Raw genomic sequence first — 20,682 nt, 5'->3', positions numbered from 1 at the left:
AAGGCTGAACTTCAAAGATTTCTCTCTATATATCCTATCTTCTGAATGCTAATTCTTTTCTTCATAGTCTTACTTGTGTTTCTATTGATTTTATTTTCAGAGGAGCTGGACAAGAAGTAGGAAGATCTTGTATCATGTTGGAGTTCAAGAACAAATCAATCATGGTAAGTATGTAAATTAATCCATTTTTAAGAGTATCTACTTGGGTACTCAAGGACCTAAGTACTTAATGGGAAAAAGTCTTTCAATAGATAAAGTTCTGAAAAGTCCATCAGTATATGTAAATTTGACAACAAATATTATAAACAGAAAATATTAAAAACTCGAGATCATTATGAAATATTTGTAATGTTATTTAATGATAATGTTGTTGTTCCAGATGGACTGTGGAATTCACCCAGGTCTCAGTGGAATGGATGCATTGCCTTTTGTAGATCTTGTGGAATCAGATCAAATAGATCTGCTCTTGATATCACAGTAAGTACCTACAGTCTCACCAAAGGTACAGTCCTATTAGTGTAGTTCTGGTTACTAAGGCATCAGATTCATACCCAATAATAACTGAGGGTATTGTGAATTGGATCCCAGCAGCATCATAAAATTATTGAGTCAGAGGAACACCATTTGTTAGATTAAGTTCAAATGAACAAATAAATTCCTTTTCATCTTAGGAAAGACACTATTATTCAGCCTGAGCCAAGGTTACAAATTACACAGCCATAGCCCTAAGGTATGAATTAAAATTTGCTGTGAGAATTGCTGTGTTTATTTTACTTTTCATTTTCTCCTCAGCTTTCACCTGGATCACTGTGGTGCACTTCCATGGTTCTTGCTGAAGACTGGATTCAAAGGTCGGTGCTTCATGACACACGCCACCAAAGCTATTTACAGGTGGCTCTTGTCAGATTACATCAAAGTCAGGTGAGTCAGATTGCTCACAATAATTAGTCCATGTTACCCATTTTCCTTCTTATTTTGGAAGTGTAGCTCCAAAGTTTAGACTGGTTGACGCGAAGGAGAGATATAAAGAGGGAGAAAAAGAAAGAGGAAAGCAGAGGGCAAGAGGTGAAGAAAGAGAGAAAGAAAGGGAGGAGAATGAGGAATAGCAGAAGACGAATGAAATGAAGCTAGCTGGAAAGTTTAAGACTGGTTGATTTGAAGGAAAGAGAGGAGAAGGAGAAAGGGGGAGAAGGAGGGGGGAGAGAGGGAGGGAAATGGCTTACTACTACTCAAGAGCTTATCACTGTGCTCAGACATTGTCAACTGCTAGATCCTCTTCTTGTATTAGTTGGACCAGGTAGATACCTATTCAGCTAAGCTTAGTAGTAAAAAAAAGTACCTACTGCAACAAGTCCAGAATTAGCTTTGGTACTTGTGCAAAAGTCACGTCTGTGGAATATTGCTACCAAAGGAACTCGCACATACAAGCAGTGACCAGTGTTATTATAGAGTTAGGTTAAACGCAAGAAGAAGTTTTCACAATTAGGGCAGTGATTAGTCTCATTATAGGGTTACGTTAGATACAGAAAGGAGCTTTTCTTTTCCATGGACATGACTTCTGCATAATTACCTTAGCTTCATCATTGTCTTCACAAATCTTTATCTTTTTATTTAGGTACCTAGGGAGAAAAACAGCCAATCCTAATCAGCATGGCTAGCTGGTAATTTTCCAAAGGGTTACTCCACTTCAAAAGAATAAGCACAATCTGCCATATTCAATATTTAAGTTGTTGGAACACTTTAATAAATACAAATAAAAAAAAATATTTAAGTGCCTACCTAACAATATTAACAACGGCTCAGGATAATCCCTCAAAGCCCGGATCAAATTCAAAATCTAATAAGAAAATTAATACAAATTCCATTCAACATTTTCCTCGAATTTTATGAAATGTTTAAAATACAAAGTTCGTCACCTCCAAGAATGCTCGGAGACTGTAAACTTGGTTCTCCAAACATTCTTAAACCCTAGTCTGATTATTTTAATTCATTACTGTCTTGTGTTGCAGCAACATCTCCCTCAAAGCCCGGATCAAATTCAAAATCTAATAAGAAAATTAATACAAATTCCATTCAACATTTTCCTCGAATTTTATGAAATGTTAAAATACAAAGTTCGTCACCTCCGAGAATGCTCGGAAACTGTAAACTTGGTTCTCCAAACATTCTTAAACCCTAGTCTGATTATTTCAATTCATTACTGTCTTGTGTTGCAGCAACATTTCCACAGAGCAGATGTTATACACGGAATCAGATCTGGAGAAGAGTATGGACAAGATAGAAACTATTAACTTCCATGAAGAGAAAGATGTGAATGGTATCAAGTTCTCAGCGTACAATGCAGGCCATGTGTTGGGTGCTGCGATGTTCCTTATAGAAATCGCCGGAGTTAAGGTATGTTAAGCAACAGTGAGCATGGTTGTCTGTATGGATGACAGTCTACGTTATATGTGTGGTCAGAATAAAATCTTGAATTCTGATGTAGGTCATTTGGCCTTAAAAGCGATTAAGCGATTTAAAAAAAAAAAAAAAAATTGTTTAGTGCATTTGGGCTTAAAAAAGATTAAAGGATCGATTTAAAAAAAAAAAAAAAAAAAAGATTTTGTATTCAAAATTGGGTCAGCTTAGTTAGCGTGGGAGGTAGCGGGTCCTGCGTTGTAAGCGCTAGGTTGCGGGTTCGATTTCCGCCCGGGCCAGATTTTATCCTAGAAACAGATATAGGCCGATCTCGGAACGGCTGACTTTCTCTTATCCTGTTTTCTCTTCGATTTCGGGACGATAAGATCTCTTTCGATTTCGGGGCGATAAGACCTTGGTTATTAGTACTAGTGCTCCCTCTATCAAACCTCTTAAAAAATAATCGGGACGATAAGATCTCTTTCGATTTCGGGGCGATAAGACCTTGGTTATTAGTACTAGTGCTCCCTCTATCAAACCTCTTAAAAAATATATTCCTTCTATTTCAGATCCTATACACTGGTGATTTCTCGCGACAAGAAGACAGACATTTGATGGCAGCTGAAATTCCTCCTGTCAAACCAGATATTCTAATCACCGAGTCTACATACGGTACTGACTACTCTTTATCCATTTTTTTCATTTTATTATTTCTTTCATTATCAACCAGAATTTGATTTATTTTATTGATTGGGGTTTATTTTTTTATTTGATATTGGTTTTGTTCCACCAGGGTTTATTTAATTTTATTAAGAATTATTTATTCTATTTAATTTTCGTTATTCATGAACTATTCATTATATTTCCTTGGCCAGGTACTCATGTTCATGAGCAGAGAGAAGAGAGAGAGGGCAGATTCACATCTCTCATTCATGATATTGTTAATAGAGGAGGCAGATGTCTTATTCCTGTATTTGCGTTGGGGAGGGCACAGGAATTACTCCTTATTCTGGGTAAGTAGCTGCGGGAATAACTCATCCAACAAAGTGATTTTTTTTTCTTTCTCGAGAGTTACCTTCCTATTTGATTACAAAGTCTAGCCTAATTAGCTTGGTTGGTACGTCTGCCTTGTAAGCGCTAGGCCGTGGGTTCGATTCCCGGGTGGTTCGGATTTTATCCTGATGGGATAAGGTTCGTTCTCTCCTATCCTGTCCTCCTTTTTTCTTCGCTTTCGGAATGATAACTTAGCAGTTATATTTGTATCTATAACTTGTTCATCCCTCCTATATATAGACAGACTAAAGTTTGTAATGCATTTTGAAAAAAAAAAAAAAAAAAAAAAAACACCAAAAAAAAAAAAAAAAAAAAAAAAATTTTAAAAAAAAAAAAAAAAAAAAAAAAAAAAAAATACGACCATAAAATAAAAGATTTCTTTTGTCTTTGTAGATATGTAATTCAGGAATACGCACTTACATAACCTTAACGAGTACTTATCCTTCTATTTATAGATGAGTACTGGAGTTTACACCCGGAGTTGCACGATATTCCCATCTACTATGCTAGTTCCCTGGCAAAGAAATGTATGTCTGTATATCAGACTTATATTAATGCAATGAATGATAGAATCCGACGGCAGATATCTATCAATAATCCGTTCGTTTTCAAGCACATCTCTAACTTGAAGGTAAAATTTGCAACAATATTATCTATTTTTTCCACCGCTCACACGGGGTCGGTGTTTAGTCACGAAGCCTTTCGGCAATTGCCTATCAAGGAATTGTCAACTCAAGAATTGTCCATCCGCGGAATTACCAACTCGGGAATTATCGATCCGCGAAATTGCCAATTCGAGAACTGCCAGATATTTAGCATATCTCTAAGAACTTGGTCAAAGCTCTTTCTATTCTGTAACATGAAGGTCAATTCGATAGTACATCTCTAACACGAGGTTAATGATCCTTTGTTTATTGCAGGGTATCGATCATTTCGAAGACATAGGCCCGTGTGTTGTGATGGCATCTCCAGGTATGATGCAGTCGGGCCTCTCCAGAGAACTGTTTGAGATGTGGTGTACAGATGCTAAGAACGGAGTCATTATAGCCGGATACTGTGTGGAAGGTAAGTTAAGCAACGTCCAGTGTGACGAGGAGAAGGATGGGTGACCATGTACAGTTGTCCTGGGACTGTTTGGAAATTCTTTTTAATAATTTTAAGTTTTTCTGCTTGTAGTAATTTGTGTTGTCTGAGCTGACACTGTACTATGACATTCTGCTTTCCCTCTGATTCCAGGAACCCTAGCAAAGACAATTCTATCAGAACCTGAAGAAGTGATAGGTATGAGTGGACAAAGACTTCCACTGAAAATGTCAGTGGATTACATTTCATTCTCTGCTCACACTGATTATCAACAGACCTCGGAGTTTGTGAGAGAACTTAGACCTGCCCATGTGGTGAGTATACAGGAAATTCATGTTAACCAATAATCATTTCTCTTCACTCTGCTGAAGTAATATTTATCAAAATTGTCAACCTAATTACCCTGACGCATCCGTATACCAACCGCATTCAACACTACTTACCTTCAGTGATCCATCGGACACTAGTGCATTTAACGTGCCATTGTATTGTCGCTTCGCATACCCAACCTCTCACTAACAATGTTCCCTCTATTGCTCAGGTCCTGGTTCACGGGGAACAGAATGAAATGTCCCGTCTGAAAGCAGCCCTGACTCGTGAATATGAAGATGATCCCAACACTAGCATGGAGCTATATAACCCTCGTAATACTGTATCCGTGGATCTTTACTTCAAGGGAGAGAAGACAGCTAAGGTGATGGGGGAGTTAGCTGTGGAGAATCTAAAACCAGATGCAGCATTGTCTGGTATTATTGTGAAGAGGAACTTTAACTATCATCTCCTGGCACCCTCAGATCTACCTAGTAAGTACTTCTAGAACTGTGAAACTTACACTGATTACAATACAAGAAGATCACCATTTAAGTCCCCTAGTGTCCAATGAGGGCCCTCGATATGTTGAAAATATTAGCCAAATTTCATTGAAATCGGACTGACTCATTGATGGAGAGTTATTGCCTAACTAACAGACAGACATACTAAATAGAAAATCACCTTTTTATTGAATGTCTTTTGTGTTCATATTCTTTTTTTATTTTACTCTATTCTCTTTATTTCAGTTCCATTTTACTCTATTCTCATTTTTTTTTTTAGTTCCATTTTACTCTATTCTCATTATTTCAATTCCATTTTACTCGATTCTCATTTTTTTCTATTCTCATTCAGTTCCATTTTACTCTATTCTCATTATTTCAGTTCCATTTTACTCGATTCTCATTTTTTTTTTCAATTCCATTCTCATTATTTCAGTTCCATTTTACTCTATTCTCATTTTTTTTCAGTTCCATTTTACTATATTCTCATTATTTCAATTCCATTTTACTCGATTCTCATTTTTTTCAATTCCATTTTACTCTATTCTCATTATTTCAGTTCCATTTCACTCTATTCTCATTATTTCAGTTCCATTTTACTCTATTCTCATTTTTTTCAATTCCATTTTACTCTATTCTCATTTTTTCAGTTCCATTTTACTCTATTCTCATTATTTCAGTTCCATTTTACTCTATTCTCATTTTTTTTCAGTTCCATTTTACTATATTCTCATTATTTCAATTCCATTTTACTCGATTCTCATTTTTTTCAATTCCATTTTACTCTATTCTCATTTTTTCAGTTCCATTTTACTCTATTCTCATTATTTCAGTTCCATTTTACTCTATTCTCATTTTTTTTTTTTTCAGTTCAATTTTACTCTATTCTCATTATTTCAATTCCATTTTACTCGATTCTCATTTTTTTCAATTCCATTTTACTCTATTCTCATTATTTCAGTTCCATTTCACTCTATTCTCATTATTTCAGTTCCATTTTACTCTATTCTCATTTTTTTTCAGTTCCATTTTACTATATTCTCATTATTTCAATTCCATTTTACTCGATTCTCATTTTTTTCAATTCCATTTTACTCTATTCTCATTATTTCAGTTCCATTTCACTCTATTCTCATTATTTCAGTTCCATTTTACTCTATTCTCATTTTTTTTTTTCAGTTCCATTTTACTCTATTCTCATTATTTCAATTCCATTTTACTCGATTCTCATTTTTTTCAATTCCATTTTACTCTATTCTCATTATTTCAGTTCCATTTCACTCTATTCTCATTATTTCAGTTCCATTTTACTCTATTCTCATTTTTTTTCAGTTCCATTTTACTCTATTCTCATTATATCAATTCCATTTTACTTGATTCTCATTTTTTTCAATTCCATTTTACTCTATTCTCATTATTTCAGTTCCATTTTACTCTATTCTCATTATCTCAGTTCCTTTTTACTCGATTCTTATATTTCTCATTTCTACTCTTATCTATTCTCAGAATACACAGATCTCAAGGCAAGTAAGATCATACAGCAGCAGTCTGTATATTACTCGGGTTCCATCTCAGTGCTCCGTAGTCTGATCTCTCACTTAGCGGGCCCCGTCGAAACACTCGATGAAAAGCGTCTGCGTGCGTTTGCCTGTATAGAAATCACGCTGGAGAAATGTATAGTAGTGCTGGAATGGGCTAGTAACCCTATCAGTGATATGTACGCAGACTCCCTCATCTCTGTGATCCTGCAGGCGGACCTTCTGGGTACTAGCCCGGCCGGGAAACATGCCCTGGCTAACTTCAACACGCAGAAATATTACGATCGTATGCATTTCAAGGTGAGTGAGGACTTGTCTTGTTCTTATTTTTTAAAGAGGTTTGCTAGAGGGAACTCTAACTGCCAAGGTCTTATCGTCCCGAAATTGAAGAGAGAAGAAAGATAGGATAGGAGAAAGCCAGCAGTTCCGAGAACGATCCTTATCCGTTGATGATAAAATCCGCCCCGGGCGGGAATCGAATACACTACCTAACGCTTATAAGGCAGACGCGCTACCTTTCAAGCTAACTAGGCTGGCGGGGAAGAGAGATAGAGAGAAAGGAAAGAACGAGAGAGAGAGAGAGAGAGAAAGAAACTTGAAACTGGTTCTTTTCACTCCTATTATTCTTCTGCCTTCGTCTTGACAATTATAATTGGAAAAGTTAAAAAATCTTTCATAATGAAACAAATATAGCAGCAGAATCCCATTCATTTAATATCTTATGAATAAGACATGGGAAAGTGTCAGAACGAGGAGGGGAGGGGGGGGGAGAAAGAAGGGGAAGAATTAAGAAGAGAGGGGGAGAATGATGAATAGGAGAGGAGGAAGAATGAAATAAAGTTAGCTCCAAAGTTTAGACTGGTTGACGCGAAGGAGAGATATAAAGAGGGAGAAAAAGAAAGAGGAAAGCAGAGGGCAAGAGGTGAAGAGAGAGAGAAAAAGAGAAAGAAAGGGAAGAGAATGAGGAATAGTGGAAGACGAATGAAATGAAGTTAGCTGGAAAGTTTAGACTGGTTGATTTGAAGGAAAGAGAGGAGAAGGAGGAAGGAGGAGGAGGAGAGAGGGAGAGAACTAAACTGTGGTTAGAGTAATACCCCTCCATTAGTTCCCTGGTAGGGGAGGTAGGAGGTAGGGAGGGATTTAGACACAAAGCAATGCAGACAGTTAATTACTCGATCAAAGAGTAAGTAAAGGGGAACAAAAGAATATAAATTGGAGTTGGAGCTTACTATCGGCTCTATCTTTAATTTCAATTCAATGTCATGTTTATTTAACACAAGTCAGGAAGAAAAATCAATGATAAACCGGTTTTTTTTTTCTTTTTAAAGCGCTTTAACTCTACGGGCAGTAGGTCGTTCACGCTGATATCCCTAGGTTACATTAGGTTGAATAGATTGAGGGTTTTGAAGTATAGGAATAGAGCATCTACCCCTTCAACATCAAAAAACCCGGAAAAAAAAAAAAAAAAAAAAAAAAAAAAAAAAAACCTGAGAAAATATCAATGCTACCCATTTTTTTTAATTTTCTTCTTTCAAATATTTTTTTTCTTGTGTGAGTTGTTTCTCTTGAAATACCTAATATTGTAAAAAATCGGACTTGTCAGCTTTTGTCTCTGGATGGACGATATGATTTATCTATTGAACTCCAAACTCTTTGAACCAGAGAAGCTCTTCGCATGCAAAGGCCGTTATCTGTAAAGTCATGGAAACAATGCAATGTATCATGAAGTCATTATGTTTAATGCTTATGTATCATGTAGTCATTATGTTTATGTATGAATGAGAAATAATGAGATGCCTAATTTACCCACTTGTATACAGGGCAGCACGCAGAAAAAAGAACCAAGGCACACGGAAAGTATAAATTCAAACCTATAACCGAGGTAGGACTTTATTGTTAAAACTCCTTCAATTGTGTAAATAAATGTCTAAAAAAAAAAAAAAAACCTATAACCTGAAAGCTACAGAAAGTCGCGTGGACCCTGTATGAAGGTAGTTAGTTCCAGTGGTTAGAAATAACACAGTACCTATACATCATCAGTCTATTACAATGGTTCTCAACTTTTTTTCGCCCGCGTACCCCTTGGGTACCCGAATTTAATCTCACGTACCCCCACCATCATCGTAAAAAAAACCTATAACCTGAAAGCTACAGAAAGTCGCGTGGACCCTGTATGAAGGTAGTTAGTTCCAGTGGTTAGAAATAACACAGTATATATCATCAGTCTAGACCAGTGGTTCTCAACCTTTTTTCGCCCGCGTACCCCTTGGGTACGCGAATTTAATGTCAAGTACTCCCGCCACCATCGTAATGAGTACCGGGTACCCATACCTAGGTTGTTGTGTACCATTACTATAACTGAGTTATAAACACACACTCAGTGAGTACCTTCTGAAAAGTACTTTAGTACATTGAGCTCAAAATTCAGTACTTTTTGGGACTCTACCGCACTGATGAGCCGTCAAAGCTCAAAATTTGCTTGTATCCACCATTACACAATTATTTTTTTTCGCGTACCCCCGGAAGGTCTCTATCGTACCCCCAGGGGTAAGGGTACCCCCAGTTGAAAATCGCTGGTCTATTAAATAACACACAGTATACATCATCAGTCTATTAATGAATGTGCTGCAGGTCATTTCGCACTCTACCACTGATCTTTTAGCTATGGGAATTATTTTCTGTTCTACCTTATAATACGCATCCCTCGGTTCTCAACTTTTTGAATGGTAGGATGAACTTTATGTATCCTAGGGATTTCTATCATCAAATGTCTAAGTAATGAAAAGTTTTTTTCAAATTACATAATGATTGATTCCGTGACTGGCTGTTGCGGGGCCCACTCAGCCTCGTGAGGAAAATGAGTAGCTATGACATATAAATGCGCATATAGCGACCGGTGCCAGCATGATAGGTACACATTGGATTTTAGGATTATCTAGATATTGGGAAAATCCTACAATGCTGCAGTGAGCACCAAAGTTGTGACATAATAACACAAAGAAACTGCATTTACATTTACATTTTTCGGCTTTCTCCTATCCCGTCTTCCTTCTCTCTTCGCTTTCGGGACGATAAGATATTAGCAGTTACAGTTCCCTCTATCAAACCTCTTAAATCTGCCTCTATCGCAAAAAATTACGAAGTATTTTATATGCTAATAAAAATCAAAATTTAATTAAAGTCTTTTTTTAATTCTCTCTCTCTCTCTCTCTCTCTCTCTCTCTCTCTCTCTCTCTCTCTCTCTCTCTCTCAATTTACCCATTTTTATGAACGCCTGAAAAATGTTTGCTTATGCAATGTGGGACACACGAAATACCTACGTAGTTAGGTAATTAAGTACCTATGTAGATGTCTATCTACCTTCATTTCTCCTATTTTTTTAAGAGGTTTGATAGAGGGAACTGTCTTATTGTTCCGAAATCGAAGAGAGAATTAAGACAGGATAGGAGGAAAGCCAGCCGTTCCGAGAACGAACATTATCCCATCAGGATAAAATTCGCCCCGGGCGGGAATGGAACCCGCGGCCTAGCGCTTACAAGGCAGATGCGCCACCAACCAAGCTAACTAGGCTGGTTTCCCTAAATTCAATTTACACATAAAATGTTTCAAGTGTTGGAGCATGTGTGAATTTAGAATATTTACCTAAATTGATAGAAGAAAACCTATATTAGATTTAGATTTAAATTTTCTAGATTCATGTATAGAAAAGGTTGTGAATTGGATTGTACAATAGGTAGTGGATTTAGATTTAGATTAAAACTAGTGGACCTATAGTGGTGCATAATAGTGGAGGAGTGAGAGAGATGTACATAGTAGTGGGAGAGAGAGAGATGGATACATGGTAGTGGGAGAGAGAGAGATGGATACATAATAGTGGAAGGGAGAGAGAGAGAGAGAAGGATGACGAATTATTTCCGCGCAGACAACTGTTTAGACAGGTCAAATAAATTTTTTCCTTTAAAAAAAAAAAAAAAAAAAAAAAAAAAAAAAAAAAAAAACTAATTACCTTAATGCCCTTTTAAGAAAAGTTTGCCTACCTACTTTTTTGTCGTTATTTTATAAACTCGCTTCTCTATCTACCCAAGTCCTAAAAGTACGAACTTGTTTATTCACTCGCCAACCTGACATTATAGCATTATACCTACCTAACTGCCAGCCAAGTTAGCTTGGAGGGGTACAGCGTCTGCCTTGTAAGCGCTAGGTCGCGGGTTCGCTTCCCGCCCGGGAAGGATTTTATCCTGAACTGATAAGGTTCGTTCTCGGAACGGCTGGCGTTTCCCTGTTCTGTATTAGTTCTTTCTTTGATTTCGGGACGATAAGATCTTAGCCGTTATAGACGTTACATAGTTCCCTCTAATCTCAAACCTCTGAAAAAAAGAACGTTGTGTAAAAAATAGTCTCTATCTACTATCTACCGAAGTCCTAAAAGTACGAGCTTGTTTATTCACTCGCCAACCTGACATTATACCGCCAATCTGACATTATACCTACCTAACTGTCAGCCTGGTTAGCTTGGAGGGGTAGAGCGTCTGCGTTGTAAGTGCTAGGTCTTAGCCGTTATAGACGTTACAGTTCCCTCTAATCTCAAACCTCTTAAAAAAAAGAACGTTGTGTAAAAAATTTGTTGACACAGGAGGGTATTAAACCCGTAACCTAGTAACGTACAAGTTAATTGATGGGTAGGTATTGGTTCATTTTAATTGCTCCAAGTTCAATATGCCTTTAACAAGAGTTTTTCAAGTTTACATTTACATTACAGATGAAAGAAAATATTTTGCCACACATAAAGAAGGAAACCTGTAAAAGTTATACATAGGTACCTACAATTACAAACGGAGAAATACCCACGCTTTTACGTGGTGCGTGGTGCAATTATAAGTTCTTCCAATTGAAAATAAATTAATTAAAAGAAGAAAGGATTGGATTCAAAATGTTGGGTAAAAGGAGCTAAATGTAGGTTTACGACATAAAAGGTCTTGGTTGAATAGGAAATTTTACGTGGGTGAATGTTTCATTAATTGGAAGCTCTTCAAACACGTTTCTGATTTTATTTTGCTCTCTTCCAAATTAATTAATTTCTTTTCAAACCTGATGGCCTTGAAGAGGACATTGACATAATTATTTCGTGATGGTATCTGATTTAAATAGGTAACTAATAATGGAAGGGCCATTGTCACCTTTTCAACCATCACTTTTGAGCAAGTACCTACACGTAATTGGTAAGCATTTCGTTCATATTGGAACTGATTAGTAGGTAGACAAGTAGACATCACAGAACTGTCAGGTGGCTCCGGCATCAGACTAATGATTCGAATTTTTGTAAATTGATTTGGATTAAGGGCGTAACATCACTTACGCCCTTTTTCGGGATCCTTCATTTTTGTATAGAAAATTTTGTTCTGAACATGACTGTCAAATGCCGAATCATGTTTCTATCTCTTCTCTACAAATTATGGTCCACTATTGAGTTCATTTGAAAATGGAAACTTTAAATGTGATTATCTGGAAACTATGTTTTTTCTAGTTATGCCCTTCTTTCAGATCACGTCTCCATTGTAAGTAGGTACCAATGTAATGTAATGTTTTCTACCTATGACCCAGATAAGGGATCCTATTTATAGCAAAGAGATTATCTTGCCACGGTTTCATTTTATAACTCACTGATATCTCTAGGTAAAACTTGTGTTTATCCCTACACCCCCACCTCCCAATTTGTCTCATCCATTAGAAATATCCTGCCTCATAATTTGTTCTGATTGGTGAAAAGCTCCGATTCATTAGGGCAAGTTTTTCTTTTCAGACAAGCAGGGATGACTTTTGTAATACAACTCCGAGTCGGTATGTAACTTGGAAGAAGGGGGAAATTTTAATTTTATTTTGAAATCAATAGGACAAAATTGACAAAACCAATGTAAGATGTTATGGGGGGAAATACAAGGTGTCCCAAAATTTAACCTTATGTAGGTAGGTATCTATGGTTTTCTATCTGTAGGATTTCACAGCACCTCGTTTTCTAGAAACCAGATTAAGTTGGAAAGAGACGAAAACACGATTATTCCAGGACACCCTGTCCATTTTTCTGAGTAAGTTCTAAAGTTTATTGAACTAAATACTGACTAGTGTTAATTAAGTTATGCCTATGTAATTATGAAATTCAAAGGTATTTCCAAATTACACCCTTTTGGTAACGCATCGTATCTTAACGTAATATTGAGGTAGGTTTATGTGTTTAGGGCAATGTCTTTAGTCAATGATGATGATGTGTTTAAGGAAGGATAAGATCCTACAATGTGTTATTTTTGGTAAAACCATCCCTAAGGAGTTTGCCTTCAACCATCGCGCCAGGAAATGCTATAACCAACACATTTCAGCTGATTAAACAAGAGCAAACTTTCATACTCTACTGTGCTCTATACAGTGAGCAGGTACAGTTGGCTATGATATCCGTCTTCTGTTTGAGCTAGAGACTTGAAATTTGGTATGTAGTTTACAAATGTGACAAGGATGCAACAGAAAACGTTTAGTTGAGATAGGTGCTGCGCTTGGCGGTATTTTGACCGCTTTTGGACGGATTTCGACCGTTTTTTGGCGGTTTTCAGCTATACCGACTAAACGGTTAGAGATATGGTAAAAGTTAGGGTAAAATAATACTCAAATAAGCATCATTCAATAGGATAAGGAAAGTCGTGTAATGTTCACCCCAGATTTTTTACATAAAGCTAAATCAAAATTTTGAAGGTGTACCTTCAAAATCAAGCCCCCCCAAAAATTTAGGCAAGAACCGCCTATGCGTAAAGTACTTGGGTTGACTGGACTAAGTTTTAAACCTAGTGAACCATTTTATAGTACCTTTCTTTGAATAGTTTGTCACGAAAGAAGATTTAACCCTCTTGGGCTCGTGTTGGAAAGAGAAACATGTCATAAATTTGGTTGCTAAGTGAGGAATCTTTGTGACTTTTTCATTGAGTGTTAAATTTCTTCTAGCGGTGAAGCAATTCCATCGAAGAAGGGTTTATTTAAACTCAATCTTATAAATGGGTTTCTTGCTTTCTTGTGATGTGACTACTTTATTTCTGGAATTGGAAACCTAGTTCCCTATTTACAGACAAGGTACTTTTTAGTTCTTCCCCGAAATCCAGGTTATCTATTACAGACAAGGTGGGTGGGCAATGGGTATTTTCTTTTCTATTGCTCAGGTGTTTCTACTGTAGATAATTTTATAAGATCGTGCTATGACGAACAATCGTGCCATCATAAAAACTATGTGAACATATCATTGAAATAGCGTGATGTTAAGTACGATTCCAATGAATAAACTGATCTTCTTTAAAATTTTGATACACATAAAGGTACTCGTACGTTCACACTCGCCCCTGAAAGTGTGACAAAGGTATTCGTCTGAAAAGCGAGAAGTCCTAAGTTTGACTCCTAATCCTAATCTAATCCTGACAGACAGACCAACAGAATTTTATTTGCAGCCTCCGTGGTCGAGGGGGTATCACATTCCGAAGGTCCCGGGTTCAGTTCCCGGTAGAGTCGAAGTTTCTTCGTCACGATGCTTAGAGTACAAGATAAATAGGTAGCTACTTTGAAAGAGTAGTGAACTAGTGACCAATGAGGGCATTACTATCAATGTAACTTATGTAACATTTAGGAATGAACAAGAATAAATTGTTAAGAAATCACTATGCTGTAAAGCTGTGTTCACTCATAGTCGTCGACGTCGTTGATCGATGTCGACTGAATCCGTACACTGCCTCGACAACATAGATTCACCTCGTCCATCGACAGCGTCTACTATGTGTGAACCAGCTTTATAACCACAAAAATTGTGAAGAGGCTTTTCATCTCCACCACAAATAAAATTAATGTTTATATTTACACCATTAATTCACTAAATAATCGGTTCTCAATCTGTTGCACAGGAATGTCTGATAGAGATCCTAGTAGAAATGTACGGAGAGGCAGCGGTACCCAAAATGTTCAAGGGGGAGAAGATCACAATAACTGTTGACAAGAAGAAAGCCTGTATTGATCTGGTAGACCTGAGTGTACAATGTGAAGATTCCAAACTCAAGAGTACTGTACAGGTAAGTGGGATGATGAGGGTTTGAATCCCGACAGAAGATTTTTTTTTATATAAAGATGATATGTAGTTCCATTTTGCCGTTTTTATTTCGTAGCCGAGCAAAATATTTGCTGCACTGGACTTTATGGCCCGTAAATTACGGATCTGTGTCGTAGCATGCCCATCTCGTAGTATGTCCCCTATCAAATGGGCAAGTCTCGTAATATACCCCCTATTAAATGGGTAAGAAGATATCAGGCCTCAGTTCTCAATCCTCTAAAATTTATTGATAGTGAAGTATTCTATTCTATTTATCTTATTCTATTCGATTCAATTTCAGGGGGCAGTAACACGACTACACATGTCATTGAACACACCCAAAGCATTGGAAATAGAGCGAGTCAAACCTCGTATCAAGGCAGAGGTAAAAGCTGAAGTGAAGACAGAGATCAAAGCAGAACCAGAGGAAACTTGGTAGAGTGAGTATGTGTTGTATGCAGGTTTAGCCAACACTGAGTGGTCGTGGACTTATTTGCTTACTAGCTGAATTCCGTCGCTTCCCTCCGGAATCCCGGCTAGTTCATCCCGAGGCATGCCAAACTTGTAGAAAAGGCATGGCCGAACTTGTAGAAAATAATAAAAAAATACGGTCGCGCTGCGCGCTCCCTATTAGGTGCATAATTATCAAACTAAAAACATAAACGAAACTCAAAATGTTGGTCGAGAGCGGAACATTTCTCTCTCGCAGTCTTTGCACTCTGTGTATTTCTTTTCTTATGGTGGAGGTTTTAGCGATCAAAAATTGATCATATCTCAGGATCGGTTTGGATTTTCGCAAAATCCTTTCTTATTGCACACCTAGACCATAAAAGGAATATTCCTACCAAATTTCAGCTTTCTAGGTGTTGTGGTTCAGGAGATAGAACGATCGATCAGTGTGTGAATATGAAATGTGAATGAGTGAATGGATCTTGATTTTATAATATAAGATTAGCTCAGGTCTTGGCTAAAGGCCGATTTGAACTTTTTTCTTATGGTGCGTTTCACTCACTCGACATTTGCATGATGTTTCAATTTAAACAAATGGAAACATCGTGCTGGGTGGATATTGACTTGAGAATTGTTCAAGTAACGCTCTAATCGCTTAATCCATTCCTTAGGTGGGTATCGAATGTATCGATAGGTATGTTTTTAGAAAAGATAAGTAGACACTTATTTACTCGTGTTAGGTTATAAAATAATTCGCCGTGTGTACATCTCTGAATAATAATATGTTTTATTTTATTTTAATACATAACACATCTACATTATGATCATTTATAATATTATAGTTTTAATTTTGTTATTTTGTCTCGGAGCGGATGTGGGCATGTGTGAGGCAGACAAGGATGTGTTGGATGGAGAGGGTTTCCCCACATTGGCACACAGGTTGAGGTTCACGGGGAATGGTGAGCACCACCTCCTCCATCCTGGTGCTTCTTTGACTGGATGACCACTCCTCGATTTTCGGTTTTATTCTCTTGAGTTTGTTGTTAGGAATATCGTCCCACGACCTCTGCCATTGGGTCTTGATTAGTTTAGCAATTCAAGGATTAAAGTCTTGAGGTGTGCATATATTGAGGTGTGCGACATTGCCATGATCACGGGGGATAATAGATAAAGGATCTTTAGATAAACCGGTTTCTCGAAGGCGGAAAGAAGTGTTTTAGTTGAAATATGCAAAACAACGGTTTGGACCATTTTGAATTTATTTCATACTCAGGAAATGAAGTTTTATTTGTAAGGAAATCTTGATTAAAATTTGGATTCCGAGTTTGTCCAATTGTCCTAATTATTGTAAGTTGAAAACCATCTTCCTATAGGATACTCGATTTTTTTATGGCCAAAGTATTTTTTTTTTTTTTAAGAGGTTTGACAGAGGGAACTTTAACTGCTATGGTCTTATGGCCAAAGTAAAACTTTAATTACAGATTTAGATTATTGTTATTTGACTGCTTCGTGCCACATAGTTAGATACTCTATGATATCCGTCTTCTGTGCAGTTACAGTTCCCTCTATCAAACCTCTTAAATCTGCCTCTATCGCAAAAAATTACGAAGTATTTTATATGCTAATAAAAATCAAAATTTAATTAAAGTCTTTTTTTTAATCTCCTTGACACACAAGCGAGCACACAAAGGCCGATATTCTTGGAAAAATGTAATGGATATTTTTGAACAAGATCGTGTTTTATAATTAACTTTGTAACCTTGTTATTATTTTGCTGGCGGAAGTGGCAAGCTTGTTCGTCCAATGCCCCCGAGACACCGATATTGTACATTATAAATAAAATATAGATTGCTTTTCCCATTATTTCTATTATATTATCCGCAGTTTGGAATAACTTGGCAACCGTACAAAACCCTGACAGCAGAGAATAGCACAATACAATACACCAAATACAATGGAAATGGAAGAAATGGAAAAAAGAGAAGAAGACGAAGGAGAATTAAGTAGGAGGAGGAGTTGGAGGAGAAAATCTTATTACAGTGGAACCTCGATATAACGAAATCCTCGACATAGCGAAGAAAAGTCTATTTTCCTTCCCTTCAAAGGCAAAAACCTCAGTATAGTATATAGCGAAGTAAATATAGCGTTAAAATAGCGAAGTAAACAGTAAATAGCGAAGTAAAAAGAATAGATACAACGAAGTAATTTGGGGCATGAGCCCGGGAAAATTACCTCAGTATAACGAAATTGATTGAATTTTAACCTCAGTATAGCGAAGTGATCTTAAAACCGAGTAAAATTACCTCAGTACAACGAAGTTACTCTGATTTTGACCTCAGTAAAGCGAAGTAATTCGATATAACGAAATCATTACGATTTTAACCTCAAAATAACGAAAATGAGTAGGAAACTTTCCAAACTCTTGATAGGTAGACAAGAAGTGATTAAAGTTAATTTTATAAACACACGTCAGATAAGGTGGCGTAGGTACGTACTTAAACACAAGGTACATGTAGGTACGTACTTAAACACAAGGTACATGTAGGTACGTACTTAAACACAAGGTACATGTAGGTAGGTACTTAAACACAAGGTACATGAGGTACGTACTTAAACACATGGTCCATGTAGGTACGTACTTAAACACAAGGTCCATGTAGGTAGGTACTTAAACACAAGGTACATGTAGGTACTACTTAAACACCCCCCCCCCCTTACATCGCGTCTGTGTGCCTACCGAATATTTTTCCCATTTTGATCGAGTACCAACTATTCCTACATGATGGGAAAAAATAAATCACAGGTTGTCCATTATCCCCCCTCCCTACTATAAGTTACCAGGCCTGGGGGCTACTTGATCAATGTCCCGGGGGGGGGGATGAAAATTAAAATTTTCGTTAGCCCATTAATCTGTTGTGCAGACAAAAAACCCTTCCCCCCCCCTTCCGCCTTACCTATATTAGACAGGGAGGGGGGTGGTTTCTATTAGACAGCAGGGGTAAGAGATGGTTTTATTTTCAGCAAACAAATTGGAATTTCTTACAACAACAACAATAATAACAAAGTTAATTACTTTCTCTCTCTCTCTCTCTCTCTCTCTCTCTCTCTCTCTCTCTTCATCAAAATCATTTAGTATTTCAGTAGGAAACTTTCCAAACTCTTGATAGGTAGACAAGAAGTGATTAAAGTTAATTTTATAAACACACGTCAGATAAGGTGGCGTAGGTTCGTACTTAAACACAAGGTCCATGTAGGTAGGTACTTAAACACAAGGTACATGTAGGTAGGTACTTAAGCATGAGGTAGGTACATGGTACATACTCGTATTATATAGGTACTTGTTAAACCACACCTTCACGAGTTTTCAATAATGTACCTACCTACCTACCTTTGTAAACATCGGACTTTATCTAAAATAATTAATTTCAATCAATGTTTTTATAGGTAGGTATACCTCGCTACTTACCAATCAGAGAGAAAAAAAAGATCAATTTTTATCTAGGATAGAAGAAAATCAAGTCGTGACTCAAACACCGTTCTTATCCAATACACCTATTTATCCAACCCCAGAGTTTTCCCGGGAAATCTGATATAAAACATTACTCTTGATAGGTAGACAAGAAGTGATTAAAGTTAATTTTATAAACACACGTCAGATAAGGTGGCGTAGGTTCGTACTTAAACACAAGGCACATGTAGGTACGTACTTAAACACAAGGTACATGTAGGTAGGTACTTAAACACAAGGTACATGTAGGTACGTACTTAAACACAAGGTACATGTAGGTAGGTACTTAAACACAAGGTACATGTAGGTAGGTACGTAAACACAAGGTACATTTAGGTAGGTACTTAAACACAAGGTACATGTAGGTAGGTACTTAAACACAAGGTACATGTAGGTACGTACTTAAACACAAGGTCCATGTAGGTAGGTACTTAAACACAAGGTCCATGTAGGTAGGTACTTAAACACAAGGTCCATGTAGGTAGGTACGTAAACACAAGGTCCATGTAGGTAGGTACTTAAACACAAGGTACATGTAGGTAGGTACGTAAACACAAGGTACATGTAGGTAGGTACTTAAACACAAGGTACATGTAGGTAGGTACGTAAACACAAGGTACGTACATGTAGGTAGGTACTTAAACACAAGGTACATGTAGGTAGGTACTTAAACACAAGGTACATGTAGGTACGTACTTAAACACAAGGTCCATGTAGGTAGGTACTTAAACACAAGGTCCATGTAGGTAGGTACGTAAACACAAGGTACATGTAGGTATAGGTACTTAAACACAAGGTACATGAGGTACGTACTTAAACACAAGGTACATGTAGGTAAGTACTTAAACACAAGGTACATGTAGGTAAACCACACCTTCACGAGTTTTCAATAATGTACCTACCTACCTACCTTTGTCTTAAACACAAGGTCCATGTAGGTAGGTACGTAAACACAAGGTCCATGTAGGTAGGTACTTAAACACAAGGTACATGTAGGTAGGTACTTAAACACAAGGTACATGAGGTACGTACTTAAACACAAGGTACATGTAGGTAAACCACACCTTCACGAGTTTTCAATAATGTACCTACCTATACCTACCTTTGTAAACATCAGATTTTATCTAAAATAATTAATTTCAATCAATGTTGTTATAGGTATACCTCGCTACTTACCAATCAGAGAAAAAAAGAGCAATTTTTATCTAGGATAGAAGAAAATCAAGTCGTGACTCAAACACCGTTTTTATCCAATGCACCTATTTATCCAACCCCAGAGTTTTCCCGGGAAATCTGATATAAAACATTTGTGTAAAAAATTTGTTGACACAGGAGGGTATTGAACCCGTAACCTAGTAACGTACAAGTTAATTGATGGGTAGGTATTGGTTCATTTTCATTGCTCCAAGTTCAATTATACCTTTAACAAGAGATTTTCAAGTTTACATTACATTACAGATGAAAGAAAATATTTTGCCACACATAAAGAAGGAAACCTGTAAAAGTTATACCTACATAGGTACCTACAATTACAAACGGAGAAATACCCACGCTTTTACGTGGTGCGTGGTGCTATTATAAGTTCTTCCAATTGAAAATAAATTAATTAAAAGAAGAAAGGATTGGATTCAAAATGTTTGGTAAAAGGAGCTAAAGGTAGGTTTATGACATAAAAGGTCTTGGTTGAATAGGAAATTTTACGTGGGTGAATGTTTCATTAATTGGAAGCTCTTC

General features: G+C 37.0%; 1 protein-coding gene across 1 annotated transcript; it reads left to right on the top strand.

Moving 5' to 3' along the window:
• Nucleotides 1–100: 100 nt before the first annotated feature.
• LOC103511055 (cleavage and polyadenylation specificity factor 73-like) lies at nt 101–16,274 on the top strand. Its single transcript, XM_017444841.2, has 14 exons — nt 101–164; nt 380–477; nt 793–921; nt 2,217–2,394; nt 2,967–3,069; nt 3,273–3,410; nt 3,906–4,081; nt 4,371–4,515; nt 4,687–4,847; nt 5,075–5,336; nt 6,852–7,183; nt 14,809–14,973; nt 15,292–15,489; nt 15,941–16,274. Exons 1-13 carry the CDS (start codon nt 135–137, stop codon nt 15,427–15,429), a joined length of 2,055 nt encoding a protein of 684 aa, XP_017300330.1. The 5' UTR covers nt 101–134; the 3' UTR covers nt 15,430–15,489; nt 15,941–16,274.
• Nucleotides 16,275–20,682: the final 4,408 nt, after the last annotated feature.

The sequence above is a fragment of the Diaphorina citri genome, unplaced genomic scaffold, assembly GCF_000475195.1.
Source record: "Diaphorina citri unplaced genomic scaffold, Diaci psyllid genome assembly version 1.1 scaffold670, whole genome shotgun sequence".
Taxonomy (NCBI): Eukaryota; Metazoa; Arthropoda; class Insecta; order Hemiptera; family Psyllidae; genus Diaphorina; species Diaphorina citri.
The sequence above is the reverse complement of the archived record's forward strand: the minus strand, read 5'-3'. Positions and strand labels throughout refer to the sequence as shown.

Excerpts from the sequence above, each read along its gene's own strand:
- LOC103511055 (XM_017444841.2), top strand. The coding sequence starts at position 135 with ATGTTGGAGTTCAAGAACAAATCAATCATG. Across the intron at positions 165-379 it reads TCAAGAACAAATCAATCATG|ATGGACTGTGGAATTCACCC; the intron begins GTAAGTATGTAA and ends TTGTTGTTCCAG. Across the intron at positions 5,337-6,851 it reads GGCACCCTCAGATCTACCTA|AATACACAGATCTCAAGGCA; the intron begins GTAAGTACTTCT and ends ATCTATTCTCAG.